This window comes from Rhinolophus hipposideros (assembly GCF_964194185.1).
Source record: "Rhinolophus hipposideros genome assembly, chromosome: 19".
NCBI classification, from domain to species: domain Eukaryota; kingdom Metazoa; phylum Chordata; class Mammalia; order Chiroptera; family Rhinolophidae; genus Rhinolophus; species Rhinolophus hipposideros.
Window position 1 is genome coordinate 52754218 of NC_138065.1, and position 15122 is coordinate 52769339.

The 15122-nt window shown below is 50.0% G+C and overlaps 1 protein-coding gene across 4 annotated transcripts in view; it reads right to left on the reverse strand.

Moving 5' to 3' along the window:
• Positions 1–15122, reverse strand: part of PBX1 (PBX homeobox 1) — a 244762-nt gene that overhangs the window by 32440 nt on the left and 197200 nt on the right. For all 4 annotated transcript variants that reach the window (XM_081025658.1, XM_081025657.1, XM_081025660.1 and 1 more), the window contains 3 exons: positions 9888–10078; positions 5263–5398; positions 695–854 (listed from right to left, as the gene is read on the reverse strand). In XM_081025658.1, coding sequence (XP_080881784.1) covers positions 695–854; positions 5263–5398; positions 9888–10078 — 487 coding nt within the window. The remainder of the gene's footprint in view (positions 1–694; positions 855–5262; positions 5399–9887; positions 10079–15122) is intronic.

A 15122-nucleotide genomic window follows, 5' to 3' on the forward strand; every position in this document is an offset into this window, starting at 1 on the left:
ATTTGTTGTTAGCCTAAACTCTGAAATTAGTGATACAATGCAAAAAACCAATAGCATAGCGCTTGACTGATATTATAACATAAAAACTGGAATCTGAATAATCTGAATTAATGACTGGCAATTTCCTTTGTAGTTTACATAAAGAAAACCCACAAAATAAAACAGTCAAGAATAACAGATATAACCAATGTATAGAAATAATCCCAGTCTGGCTTTGCAGACCAGAACCCTCTCATGAGACACTTGCTAGAAGAATGAATATTCACGCATCGAGTGCACGCTAGTAGGTGACTCAGACATTATGGGATGGGAACAGCAAAATAGACAAGGGTGAAAACTGGATATGAAACAGATTCCATGCTCGGACCCCTGGGGACCACGCCTAAGTATTAGTTCTAGCTTTCTCACTGGCATCTCTGACAGGAGAATTCCGAGGTCTTCTCATCCAAACCAACCACGGTACCTTAACTAGACACATCAGTGAACACCTACAGGCCGGCCCATCTCATAAACAGTATCACAGCCTGCTTTTAGGAAATGAAAGGAAAAACCCACGGGGCCGTCAAGAACCCAGAGGAGAGTCAAATACATAAACCAACCGATCAGAAACCTAAAGCATGAAAGGAAAACCCCGATGCAGGAAAAACAAGTACAAAAATGGAGACACTCCCCCCAAATCAAAGGAAAAACTAACCAGCTGAGTTGGGAGTTGAGGGCGAGTTAGCCTGGCTTCCGTGGGCTGACACATTGGTAGCGGTGACAGCCGTTTTGGCCGCATAAATATTGGCTTCCTCTTGGAATTTACCTATGTTCTTCTTGTACCGGATTCGCTTATTTCCAAACCAGTTTGATACCTAGAGCGGTTGAAGAGAAGACGAGAGAGTTAATGTTTCATCCTTCACAAACAGCGCAGCAGAAAAGGGATAACGAGGGGGTTGAACAGCGGGGTGGTCTCATGCTATGCCTGTTTTTTCCAGAATTCACATGGGCAAAGGTCTGAAGTGAGAGCTTCCAGAGGAGCGACTGTATAACCAGACATCCTCTCGCTCAGTGTAACACAATTCAGCAAAACCTCGGCGACACAAACTTCCCAATGGAGGATTTCTCATTGAAACCAGGACCCTTTCAGTGGCCGGCAAGCGTTTTGAATTTGCTTACCTCTTAAGTATCTGACTCTAAAAAAGCAGGCATTTGAAAAAATAAGTGTAGTTTTGCAAGAATTTTCTTTGTCTTATCACAGCTAACGCTGACTCTGGGTGACAAAAATACATGGACCTTTAAACATCCACATAAGGTAATATCAACACATGGGCATTTTCATCGATGGAATATATTCAAATGTTTAGGGGTTAAATACTTTCATATGGACTAGATTCTTGGCTGCATCGTAGTACAGGCTTCAGCATCCACATATTTCCATCCGCGAGATTTCCTAGTGTGGGCAAAGCCTGCTGTTACCGACATGAGGAAAAACGGAAGCACACCGCTGAGTATCCCTCTGAATTCCAGGCTTGCCATGGTAAGTAAAATAAACCTAATTTACTTTTGTTTGTTAATCTAGTTCCTTCATGAGGCTCACAGCACTGTCCTGGCTTGATTCTGAGCCCCAGTTCCCTTTACATCAAGGCCTGTGCCAGATAAGAGGAGACACAGTGACATTCAAGTTTTACTCCCCTAATTCTGCCTGGAGAAGGAAAGTTTTATGCCACATAATCCAGATGTGATTTCACACTAAAATGCGGTGGTTTTTCTGTAATTACAAAACAAACCATGATTTTGGTGAGGGACGGGGAGGTTGACAACTCATGCACCACAGCCCACATATATTTTTTTATGTACCCCGAAAATGACAGACCAAGAAAATTCTTGCAAAACTACACTTACTTTTGAATACATTAGCCGAATGGAACAATCTTCTAAGCTAACCCTCATAGTCCTATGCAGTGAATACTACAGTGGAAATGCCACGTTTTTGTTGTAAAACTCAAACCATGCCATTGCAATATTAGTAAATGAGAGAAAAAATTCTGCAAGCAAATGCGTCACTAATTATTGTGCATGCTGCTGCCGACAGGAAAATAAGAGTTCAACCAGAAGACGAAGGGCCTGTGGGTCTGTTCAAGACCACGGCGCTTCTAATTTTACCCCCAGACCCATGTTTTTCTTGATATAAATTTTCAGTATTCGTGTGCATCAATCATAATTGTGGTTGCTTTTTGACTTCTAAGTGGAACAGAAAGAGGAAAAGAGGCAGGGAGATTTTTCTGAGTGAACTTCAGGTTTTTCCAAAGAAAGGGGGGCAAAGAGGAAGGTAGTTTGGGGGCATTTTGGAGGCAGAAAGAAAATGCCTGAGAGCTAATTAAATCAGCACAGGAGAGGTCGAATGAGAAGGAAGAGGGTGGACGCGGGGCCTGTGGGGACGCCGCCCATCTAAACGAGAAGAGCAGAACTGAGAGGGGAGACAGACCCCAGGTCAGTTCAGCACTTCTCGTGTCGTCCACCTGATGGCATCACACGCCAGGATAATGCACAGAACTTGTGTTCTCCTTCATGAACTCTGTCCAGCCCCACGGACCCTAAGGGTCTGCCGTGTGCGAGGCACCAGGGGCACGCCGATGACGTAGTCTGAGACAGGTACAATCACATTTTGAACATGTTAAGTTTGAAGAGCCCGGGGGCAGGGCTATGGCAAAGTCTAGGGGACAGTAAGAGCTTGTTCAAACAGGTTCCCAGCCTCCCGTTTCCCCCTCCCCCAGCCACCGTGATTCAGGACTGGGGCGCGCCTACGAGTCCACACACCTACCGAGCTGGTGCTGTCCTCCCAGCAGCACTGGTGTGGAGGAGGCAATGTGGAGAGGAGCGTCCACAGGTGGATTTCACATGGACGTTGGTGTGTGAGCGTAGCTTGGTTTTGGATCATGAGAGGACTCAAGAGTAAGTAGATTTCAAAAGAATGTGTGACTTTAACAAAATGGTTAAGAGCCATAGGTTGGGGCATGAAGAGATGAGGGCTAAAGAAAGACTATTTTCAGGCAGGCAGAGACAGTGGACCCTCTAAGACGACTGAGTAGGATGTTCCCAGGAGGAAGGAGGCAACTACAGAAAGCACAGGACCAGGGAAGCCCAGGTATAAGAATTTCAAGATGGATGGGTGATGAAGGAAAGAAAGAGACAGAGACAGAGACAGAGAAAGGAAGGACGAAGGGAGGGAAGGAGGCAGAGAGGAAGGGACAGACAGATGAAGGGTAGAAGAAAAAAAGGAAGGCAGACAGTGCAAAGGGCATCCCCCAGTATGGGAACTAGATGGAGATTCAATCATGTGGTCCAAAGAACCATGACTGGTGCTACATGGGGCAACTAAGACCTCAAAAGAAAGTGTGAGTGCCCTGAAATCTTATAGCTGACTCGTGGCCTAAACATGCTCCCAGCCAAGTGCCCTTTCCATGACATCATATCGTATTGTCTCCCGTGAGACCTGCTTGGCAATGGTGGGAGTGGTGTGATGGGGAAGGAAGACTGGCATGGCCTTAGGGTGGGTGGAGAAAAGGAAAAGGTGGCCCGGTATGTAAATAGTCATTTTCCTGGACAAACTATTGGCACCTAGAGTTTCCACAATGAAGGAAGTGAAGGTTGCTGGGACAGGCCCAGACTGCATCTTCTACCAACATACAATATAGACTCTTTCCTGAAGAACTCATTCTACTGTGTTTCCCCGAAAATGAGACCGGGTCTTCAATTAATTTTTGCTCCAAAAGACGCATTAGGGCTCATGTCCAAGGGATGTCCTCCTGAAAAATCATGCTAGGGGTTATTTTCTGGGAAGATCTGATTTTCGGGGAAACACGGTATCTTCAGGAGGGACCTGGAATTCCGAATCCCAGAATGTGAGTTCAGGTAACATGGACGAGTGCATGTCTGACACTCACTGCCCGAGTCAGTGGTGTGGTCCACACCTGGAGCCACTCCTTCAACACGCAGCAAACATCAGAAACACATCAAGTCTCTTTTCTCATGGATACAGGGTCTAGATTTGGAGAAGACTCCTCAGATACGCAGACAAAACTAGGCCACCAGAGTTTGTCCTGATGGTCAGCTTTCCCAGGATTGTCGAGATTGCAGATAACCGTTAGCTGGGTCACAGCACCTAAGGAAGGTCTGACTTCCAAAGGAGTTGATCCTTTCTACCCCATCTTTCTGAAAGGGTGTTTCTAAAGCTGCTGCAAAACCACCCACAGCTTGTTGGGGACACCCGCAATCTCTCCAACAATACCCTCTTGGAGTCTGGACTCTGAAGAGGGCTGATTCTCCTCGGCTAAATGCAGGGTGTTGGGCTCGGCACCCTGCAGGGACACACAGAAGCCAGGCTTCAACTGCAGCAAGTGCAGACGCTCAGCTCGTGCAAAATAGCATCTATGTCGCTGGTGTAAAGGGTACATGAAATTTCTCACTAGAGTAAGGCTCGTCTCCCCACTCCCCCCTTTTACTGAAATATCAGTACATTTGGTTCTCTTACATGTGATACAATCCTGAGAAAAACTTTCTGTGAGCGATTTCAGAACTATCCCTCCTGGTCTCAACTGGAGACCGGTGGTAGTATTCGGGGCTCAGTCTAAGAAGTGTGGACGAACCCTCTGGGGAGACAAAGTGCACACACATATACCATCACTCACTGTTCTACTTCGTATCCGTGCTGAAGACTCAGCTCTATAGAGTTTTTATATCATGTATCTTTATCTTTCTGTGTCAATAGGCACCTGCTATGTGTATAACTCTTTGGGGGGAGGGAGCACTCGGTGACATTTTGGGCAACCATGCCAATGCAATCGCAGTGACACGTTAAAATTCCTACACTCCGTCGGGGAGCAGGAGAGCATCAAGAGAAGGCATTTGAGTCGCTTTCATTTACAAGTTCCATCTCCTGACTTGTAAAGTTCCTGGGCTGAGCAAACTAAAAGGGAGCTAAGAAACTGAGCATGTTTGAGGAAACACAAGACATGCAGATAGCTTCCCGAATGCCGGTGGGAACCCTCCCCACCTAAAGCAGTGGGCCTCAGGGAGAGGAGCTCGCCTGGGGTCTGCACGACGCTGCACTCCCGCTGCTGCTGCCCCGGTCCTTAACCGGAAGCTCTCCTATCTGTACACATCACATGCTTACTTGCCACCTTAGGGCTCTAACTGGTGGAACCCACCAGGCAGCAAACCTCCAGTCCCTGCCAGGTGGCCCTACCCTGGCCGGCCGCAGGCTGACCTTGGGGCCCTCACCTGGGACACGGTGATGCCGCATTTCTTGGCTAACTCCTCTTTGGCTTCCTCACTGGGGTAAGGGTTGCTGAGATGGGAATAGAAATATTCATTCAGGATTTCTGTCGCTTGCTTGTTGAAATTCCGTCTCTTCCGCCTGCATGAGAAAGGAAACAAACACGACAACAAAGTCAGGTTCACACCAAATACACATCAAAAGGGAGAGAAGAGGACCCACTTCTGGTAGGAGGCAAGAAGTGCTACTTTTGCTACTTTTTAAGCAAAAGGTAGATCAGAGGAGATTTGAGCAAAGGGACTGGATGCCAAAACCATCACCAAAAGCGTTTGTTAAATACTGAGCTGTGCACAGAAGGGTCGCGAGAATTCATACATCATGAGCATGAAGTTTCAAAACTCAAGCCCTCTTGAATCCTAGATCAACTGGATGTCAGCCTGGTGAGCTGAGACACGTGTCTGAGCCTTGGCCTCTCCAGCTAAAAGGGAAGAGAGTCCCAGGGACCTCGGGGGCGAGAGGAAGGGAGAAGCGAGGTGACATGGGGCAAGCCCCCAGCACGCACCTGTGCACAGACCACGCTAGGACATTCCCCGGACAGAGTGGGGACGGGGCTTCCTACTGCCAGGTGCCAGGCCTTGGGCCTCAACCCTCAGAGCAATCAATGCAAGTGATTCACTTTTCACAACCAGTGAGGTAGGAACGGTCACTCCCACTTCTCAACAGAAGAGCTGAGTCCCGCGGTGACGCTGCTGGTCTGTTAGAGAGCCAAGATATGGACTCAGGCCTGCCTGAGGCAAAGCCAGCCTCCTTCTGTACACACTGTCTCCTGGCAATCACGCCTAGGGCCTCGGTAGCCCTGAGTCAAACGGAAGTTGCCGTTTCCTCTGTATTCTCTCCCCATGTGCGTGCACGCACCATGTTTAAAAGGCATCTGGGAAGAGGGCCTGGGACGGGCTAAAATGACCCCTGACTGTTGACCTCCTTCCAAAGGAGACAAGCGACGTTTCCTAAGTGAGAACAGCTGCTGAAGAGCAAACCAGAAGCCTGCAGACACCTCTAATATATAGGTAGCTGGAAGGAAGACCGCTTTTTGAATAAAGGCAATTTTCTGCCTTTAAAAAAGTGCTAAGTGAACTAATGCGAAGTGAGAACCCTTTACTGCCTTGTCCTGGAGAAAGCCAGTGGAGAGTGGGGAGTTGTGTGGGGACCCAGCTCAGGAGATGCCGGCTGCCCCCCACCCCGTCAGGTGGGTCCTCCTTTAAATCAGCTCTATTAGCATGTTTCTCTTTCTTGCTTTTATCCAAAGCTGTTCCTTGTGGAAAAGACTTCCAGACATCCCTGGTTATGCCAGGGTCCAGAATTTCCCAATTTAGCCAACAGAAAGCACTGATCACCTTGCTAGACAGGAAATTCAGCTAATATTGTATTTTCCGGGTCCCACTTGGATTAATTAACACAATCAAGTGCCTGATTTTACCGATGAACGCCATCTGTCCACAGGTGTGAACCACATCTGTCCAGATCAAGCCAAGACCAAGTCACTCTCCCAAATCAAGCTGAGTTTCTGGGTCACCCCGCATCAGAAATTGGGCAGACTGGATTTAAAGCCCAACTAAAAAGTCGGCGTGTGTTAAAAGCTCCTGCAGGAGTAGAAATGGGGAGATAGCCAGCGGTTAAGGCAGTCTGCAGCCTCGGCTGTACGTAATCTCTGGCTTCTTCTTTGCCGAAAGACAGTTGTTTGGGGCCTGGGGCCCGGACCCCGAAAGCTCTTCTAATCGGGAGAGCGCACTCCAGGCCGTTTGTACTAGCATCGCAGTGTATTTGTGGGGACTCTTCCAGCTGAGCTCAAAGGCAGCCTGTGGACGAGGGGGGGGGGAGGGGTGCCAACAGCTGCCCCCCCCCCCGGCTCTCTCGTCCTCTTCCTCCTGCTGTGGTCCCTGAGTCGGCTCACGGCCCCCGACGGCCCTGCTGACACCTCTTTCCGAGGTGGTCTCAGTGTAGGGCCTGTGAAATCCCGAGACCAGGATTTTTCAGTTTCAAGAAATCTTGTGAAAACAGCACACTTCTGAAGATAACGTTATTTGTGCTCAGGCGCCTGGTTTCTTTGCTTTGGCCTGAAGTGTTACCGGCTCGGTGAGCTAACATTTGAGATTTCATGCCAGTCAAAGAGCATGGAGCACCAACGATTTAGGTTGTGAATTTAGGAAATATGGAAGTTGGTTACTGGATCAATGTCGCAGTTTAGGGACGAACCCTTTGGAATCAGAGTGATGGGGGCTGGGCAGTGTGGTTACCATGGACAGACACTGCTAACTCCCAAACGTGTTGTCCCCACCCTAAGCCTCTCCTAGGGACACCGCCCAAGGCACAGCCCGGGCTCCGTCCACAAACTGTCTCCCTAACTCGTCCCACCTTTCACTCAAAGCAGCTCCATTTTTTTTGTTACCCAATTATAGAATGGCATCACCACAGAGATGGTTCATTGCATTTGCTAATTCATTCGTTCATTCATTCCAACATCTGAGCTCCTAGCACGCGCACGACGGTAGGAATCATTCCCAGCTCCTCCTGCTGACTTAGCTTCAGCAGATGAAGCAAGTCCTGCCAGTTCTATTCTTCCAAAGCCGTCCCTTTTGTCCCATCCTTACTGTCACTGCTATTTTTGAAATGGGTTTAGAAAGCCGCTGTCTGTCCTCTAACGGTCTGGCGAGTGCCGTCCAACTGCACTTTCTGCAGTGAGGCAAACGGTCTGGATGTCTGCTGCCGGCACACAAGCCACTGGCCACGAGTGGCTACTGGGCGGTGGAAATGTGGCTGGTATAACTGGAGAGCGAAATTTAAAATGCTATGTATTTTTGTTTTACTTTAATTAAGTAAAATGTAAAGGCATTTAGCCACATACTAGACAGTGTCCAAAGCAGGAAGAACCCCGCTCTGGGAGTGATCGTCCCTCTGGAGCCAACTTGAGCGCAGAGGCCACGGCTGGTGGGAGTGAAAGGAACCGAGCACAACGCCCGCCTAGCTCTGAGTCCTTTAGGGTCTGACCTTGAAGTGGACTCAGAAGAACTCGTGCTGGGAGGAATCCTGTGGACACCGGCCCTGCTCCCCACTTCTTCCCGACTTCTTCCTTGGACAGAATGTAGTTTGGGCCCAACTTTTCCTTTTTTCAGTATCTGCCAACATAAATACCAACTCCAGCATTTTAACAAGGGCAGTTTCCATGGGGATGGCAGCGGCAGCACACAGGGAGGGGCCCAGACAGAGGCCACCAGTCCCTTGCACCTCACGCCATGTGGCACTGCCTGCTTTAAAGAAGTCCGGCTGGCAGCAGGCCAGGGTGAGGTTGACGCACAGGGGGTCCTACTTCACCCCTCGCCAGCTGGGGAAAGCTACCTTCATTTTCTCTTTCTCTTGACGGACTCGGGGGTTCGACTGGCCCAGAGACACACTGCTAGGGGGCATTCTCATTTCAGGTCCCATGTGACCCAAACGGACTGGATAAAAGGGAGTTTAGGAGATGCCAGCGGGTTTTAAAGAGGTCTGTGGACTCTAAAGACACAATTGTGAACAGAGAGAAAAATAGTGGCACAAGTGACGTAAGACGGCTGAAAAATACACGATTCCAGGCGTGAAAACACTCCATAAGAGAAGCCAATCTTTGATTAAAAGGGACACAACTACGATCATGAAATGGTACATTACCTCAACACATCTGAGGTTTTAATAATAAAAATCGTAGGTTGGGGTTATTTTCAGAAATTGAAATAATGAAGGATAAAATCTGCCTTTAAAGCAGATGGCTAATTTAAGATGAACTCTGGATCACGAAGGGTACCCACACGCTGAATGATATCTGTTAGCTCAATTATCAAAATATTCTTCCAGTGCAGAAAAGGCACCCTCTTACAGGCTGGATAACGGAAGCCAAAGATATCAATGGGATTTGCATAAACCCTTTGGTCTACAGCGTCCGGGGGCCAAGAAGTGGTGCCTTGTCCTCTGGTCTCAGTTTCTGCCTTAAGGGACCTTTCCATCCATGGCTTCCACCGCACTCCTTGAACTCACGGTACGGTCACGAGCAGCAGTGCCAGACAGCAAACATCAAACCCTGAGTGAAGGTTTGGCCCCATCAGCCCAGCACCTTGCCCCTCTGTGCCCGGGGACCATGTCCATCCGGCTCTGCACGCCTACAACAGCCTAGAGTGTGACACGTGTGCCCCACCTGAAATGTCTGTGGGATTGAGCTGAGTGCTCACTCAGCCGCAAATGGTGTGGAGAAGACCCCAGCTCTCAGACTGGAGAAAGTGTGTCATTGCTGTGTGCCCCCAGTCACAGCACGTACCGGTACAGGGGTACCCCAAGAGCCCCGCCGTTTTCGTCACTGTAGCTAAGTCACCCTTGTCTCTAGTGACGAAACTCACTCCCCGCACCCCCCAATCCCATGTTTGCCTGCAGCTCCTGAGAACCAGAAGCATGTCCAGCCTCGCAGCCCTCTTATCCTGACCTGGGAACCTTCCGCGGCCACCACCGGCTGGGCGTTTAACAGGGTGAACACAGCCTGGGGGACCGGCCGCGAACTCCAGCCCTGGGCCGGGGGTTCTCCGAGGACGGGGGGCCCCGGGAGACTCACCGCGCATCCAGGAAGCGGGACCGCAGGATCATGACAGCCTCGCACGTGCTCTGCTTCAGCTGCATTTGGATGGAGCTGAACTTGCGATGGATGATGCTGACCATGCGCTCGATCTCCTTCGGGGAGATGGGCCTGGTCCGGCTCTGCTCACGCAGCAGGTTCATCACATGGGTGGTAAACTCGTTGCAGGCCTGGAAGGGCAGGACAGTGAGCACCGGAGCGAGGGGGTCCCGGCTGCTGCGCGTGGGGGGCCGCGGTGCGTGGGGGTACCAGACACTGCGTGTGTCATGTCTGCATGGAAGGCTGTGCCTGCCATTCTAGAGACTTGTGCAGAGAAGGGAAACCGGGCTTGCTCGTAAAGTTTTGTCAAATCAGAGGCATAGGATAAGTGCCTGGGAATCCCTGCCAGCCCACCAGACTCTAACCTTTGAACACAATGTAGGTTTTTTTTTTAAGGGAAAAAATTCATAATCATTTTGTTTCATGATTTTTTTACTGTGAAATACAAGGACGGGAATTCTAGTATAAAACACACCTCACGGCCCTTGACCCCCGTGCTCACAGCCAGAGAGAGTTTGGGGTCACGTGAGGCAGGGACTCCCTGCTTGGTCCGTTACCTCGGACACGGCCAGCACCTCTGAACACTCAGTGTGGGGATGAGGACGCAGCCAGGAGGGAATTAGGAGCTGTCTTGGCAATCTGTGCCTCCTTCCACGTGGACTGGAAGAAGTCCCTCCCGCACTGGCCTTCTGAAGCCACTACACCCGTAACACAGGCACCCCATCCCCACAGGCCCAGAGACAGCAGCAGCACAGCCCTCAGAGGAGTCGGGGGCCTTCCCAGCAGAAAGGGCCCCCCTTAGGCTGGGGACTGACGTGCCACCAGCTGCGGGAGGGAGACCCTTTTCACACCGCCTTCCGTGACAGTTGGGAAGGTTGTGGTCCAGAGACATGAGGGCCTTTTCCAAAGCCACACAGTGAGAGGTGGCCGCGAGGCTGGCCCCGGGCAGCTGCTGCCCCAGGCCAGGGGCTCGGCCTGTCACAGAGCCCTCTCAGGAGCACTGCCCTGTCTTGTAGTTCCTATTGTCACCTGTGGCCGGGTTTTCTCAGCCGAGCATTCAATCAAGCACAGTTCACAGGCTGACTCAGCACTGTCGTGACACGATTAGATGTGTGACGGAAAAGGCTGCTGTGGGCGTCCAGGAACGGAGCGCTCAGGGGCCTCACAGAATCTGAACAGCAGAAACGCGTCCACTAACGGGGCCCTACCGAGTCCCTGCGACTCATCCATCATGCAGTGACAATGACACTTCCTGTCCGTCTCTCTAAGGAATCCTTTGGGGTTGGTTGGCCAAAGGTATGTGGTAGACACATCCCCTGGGCTGTGTCCATACTGAGGACTGGGGGGCCTGGCTTTTGACCCGACCTCGTGAGGGTTTGGGTGGATCTTGTCACTACTCAGAGCCTCATTTTATTTATCTGACAGTGGGTGTAATTGTTCTGAACCTTTTAGGAGGCCTGGCAGTCCCCATGCTCTTGTACAGTGACCCGTGGATGGAGAAAATCCCTCACCTGAACCCAGCACCGGGGCTGAGGAAGGGCACACACTGCCCCTTAGCTGTGGGACCTTTGGAAGTTACCTGCCATCTCTGCATGTCCCTTATGTGTGAAGCGGGGATGAGGACACCCAGCTCGATGGGTGTGGGAAGCATTCCATGAGTAACACACATGTGTCTGGCCATATAAACATGCGTCATTACCTTTTCAAAATACAGGTAACTTAGAAATCTAACATGTTTGGGTACATGTCTCCAGGCCTCAGTTTCCCTCTTGGTAAAAACAAAGGGTTTATAAGCACCTTCTTTCTACTGTACAGGCACGTGCTCATGACAAACCTATGGAAGACGAGCTCCATACTACCCTTCACTCTCCACTAAAAAGCTGACTTTATAAACACAAGCTCTGTAGTATACGCTTATTCCTTCCCTAACTCCCCACCTCCTACAAGAAAAGGAGGGAAATAAAACTGGGCAGTGAGTTGGCTGGAATTCTAGGAGGTGGCGGGGTATGGGGTGGAGGGTTAGGGGGCTGCAAGCGTCCTAAGAGGCTCTCTGCACCCCCCGGCCTGGAGGGGTCTACACGGGAGGGGCCAGATGGAAGTGACCTCAAGTGCGCAGGCTCCCTGCTGGGAAGCACTGTGCTGGGCCAATAATCATACATTTTGCTCCGGTGGATAAAAATCCCTGCACTATCTGATGTTATGCAGGGCTTCCCATCGGGGCCTCTGGGCTCTGCCCTAAACAGACAGGGCGGTCCCTTGACAGGGCGATCAGGCGGGGCAAGGCAGCTGCAGACCAGCTGCTGGGGAACAGCGCATAGCGCATGGGTGCTCCCAGCCCACCTCGGAGGGGTGGAACGTCGTGACCCAGATTTCTGCCGGACCTCAGCGGCCCACACTCAGCCCTGCAGAGGCTGGGCGGCCTCCATTGGTAACGTGAGGAGCCGGAGTCACAGCTGTTAATAAATGGAACCCTCACAGACTGGAGGCTTCTGTGACAGAGGGGGCAGCTGTAGACTTTCATGAAGACGGTCCCTTCCCATAGCTCAGCTTCAGCAGCCCCCAGAGAGTGGAGGGGCTTCTGAAAGGACAGGTCGCAGGTTCCAGCGCGAAGCCACTCCTGGGAGCAGCAAACTAAGGAAAAGCCCCTTGGAAAGCCTCATGGGAGGCCTAGAGTTTCCGCTTACTTACATCCTGCACTCGGCTTCGTCCCTTAATCCTTCCAGGGGACGTGGTGCCAACGTCACCCATGGATGGAGCTGGGATTTGGGGCACCGAGCCCAGCGCAGTGGAGGAACAGCCCCGCAAATGCCCCGCGGCGTTATTTGCAAAAGCTGAGGAAGCCGGCAAAGCTACAAGGGCGTCCTTTTCAAACTGCACTTGCGCCAATATTCAGGTTTCCGCCATTGCGGTTCCATCTAGTAGGATGTGACAGCTCTTATCTCCTTAGCGACCAGGATCATCTGCTGAAAAGTACTTTCCCAGCCCCATGCATCCAGCCCCATGGAACGACAAAAACAATCTCCTTCCTTTCTTGCTAATCGAAGTCTCTAGAAGCCTTCTTTATTTAATAACCTCGGGGTGAAGCCAGGGCTGATTCAGGTAGTTTTTGTTTTTCGGGTTTTTTGGGGAGCGGTGGGGTGAGGAGGACTATGATAGTTCGTTACCGGAGAGCTAATGGATCGTCTGGTTACCTACCGCCACCACACCGAAAATAAAACGAAAGAACGAAAGCTACTAAGACATGGTCAATTTCATCTGGATACTCCGAAAACACAGAGTGACACTTTTCCTTTACTGAGGTTTCCTAGTTTTAAAAAACAAGCTCCCGCAAGGAATGGTTACAGAAAAATGAAGAAGATAGATCTCTCAGACATACTAGCTAGAAGGTTAATGGCCTAATTTCCCTACAACCTGCTATTTACTATAATTAACAATACAACTAATATTAATAAATGATCGAGCACCCAGAGGGTGTTAAGCATGCCCATTTCTCACCCAGAATATACCCATATAAATAGGAAATGATTTTGTAGTGCTTTTGGAGAATAATCCGTATAGCCTGCTACTGACTGCCACACTTACACATTTGCTGTGGAATGATGGCGCTTTTCCTGACGGTCCCAGTTGCCAACATCTCTATTATTTAGAATGGGTAGATATTAGGTAAATATCCATGGACACTTCTGAAGGACACATTTTTGTCACCAGTCTAACTTAGGCACCAGCAATCTGGTCCTCGGAAGTAACTGAGGACACGCTGGTCACCTCAGCGTGTACAGAAGGGTGCACTCTGTCCACATTAAGTGGAGTCGGGCATCGTTCCCGTAAGAGCCCATGGGCTAAGTGTCAAAAACTGGATTCCAGGGCACACTGTGTCCCACACTGGAGGTGTGACCCGGACACATCACCGAGTCACTTTACCTGCATTTCCTCACCTTTATGGAAATAGAGATGATGAGAGTACCTGTCCCGGGAGAGCGGCCAAACGCCAGGAGGAACGAGTACAATTATGTGGACAAAAGTGTTTCGCTCGTTTTGGATGGGGATGAAGGAGGGACAAGGGGTGACAAGGGGGTCCTTCTATGTTGCTGGCAACCTAAGAATAGAGCCGGGTTTCAACACCTTCCAGCCTCACATCCATTCCACTTAGGGGCTTAGTGGGGAAGCCACACTCTGGGCTCTTCTTGTGCCCCCGGAGTTTGGCGTGAGTTACCCGGGATGACAAGCTCACACAGATTGTTACGCCAGAGACCAGGCTCAGTGGCGAAGTGAAGGGGGAAGAACCCAAGAGGCCACCTGGGGACCTCTGCAGGAGATGTCTCTGTCCCTCTTCCCAAGTTATCCCCTAGCTTAGGGCAGACTCTGGACTCCAACATGATGGGCCAGGCGGGGGACCCTCTCGTGGGTCAGCCAGCTCTCTGATCTCAGCAGTTCCTGGGCTCTGGGGAAATGTCTACATGAGCCAACACTCTGGCAAGAACGTCTGCTCTTTCCTAAGAAGGTGAGGGTGATGACACACAGGTTCTAACACGAGCCTGGACTGCTTTCGTGTTCCTTCCCATGAGCCCTCCCCACGCCTGTCGGACGGCTGGATTTCAGCATGATTGACTTCACGCTTCACAGCAATTTTTTTTTCTCTTGTAAAAGAAGGGACCTTGTAGAAATCCATTTCAAAAGTAGATGGGAGTACAATAATGAAACTTTCTTCACTTTAAATTTTAAACTGCCTATTTCTATTTTAAACTTTAAATTTCCTATTAAGTTTGCATTTGCCTTCTGTCTAGAGTCATAAGTGGGTGTGGAGAGTCTACGACCACTTACTTTTCCCTCTCTTCTTTCGTGACTCTTAAAAAAGAAAGCCAGAACCCTAACAATTCAATGAAAGTAAGTCAACTGTAGAACTTGCATCCAAAGAGGTGACAACAAACATATTTATCCACTAAATGATGGCAGGAAGGCTGATATTAAGACATTCCTTAAAAAGGAGTATTGTTCATATTTGCCTGAGGAAGCCACGTTGGTGTGTGTGTGTGTGTGAGTGTAGGGAGAAGGAGAGGGTCTCAAGTAGAGAGGAGCTCTCTTATAATTAGAATACCTTACATTTATAAACTGCTTTGTAACTTAAGGCCTTTTTTATCCTTTGCTTCATACGACTTTTACGGCCCTGCGACATCC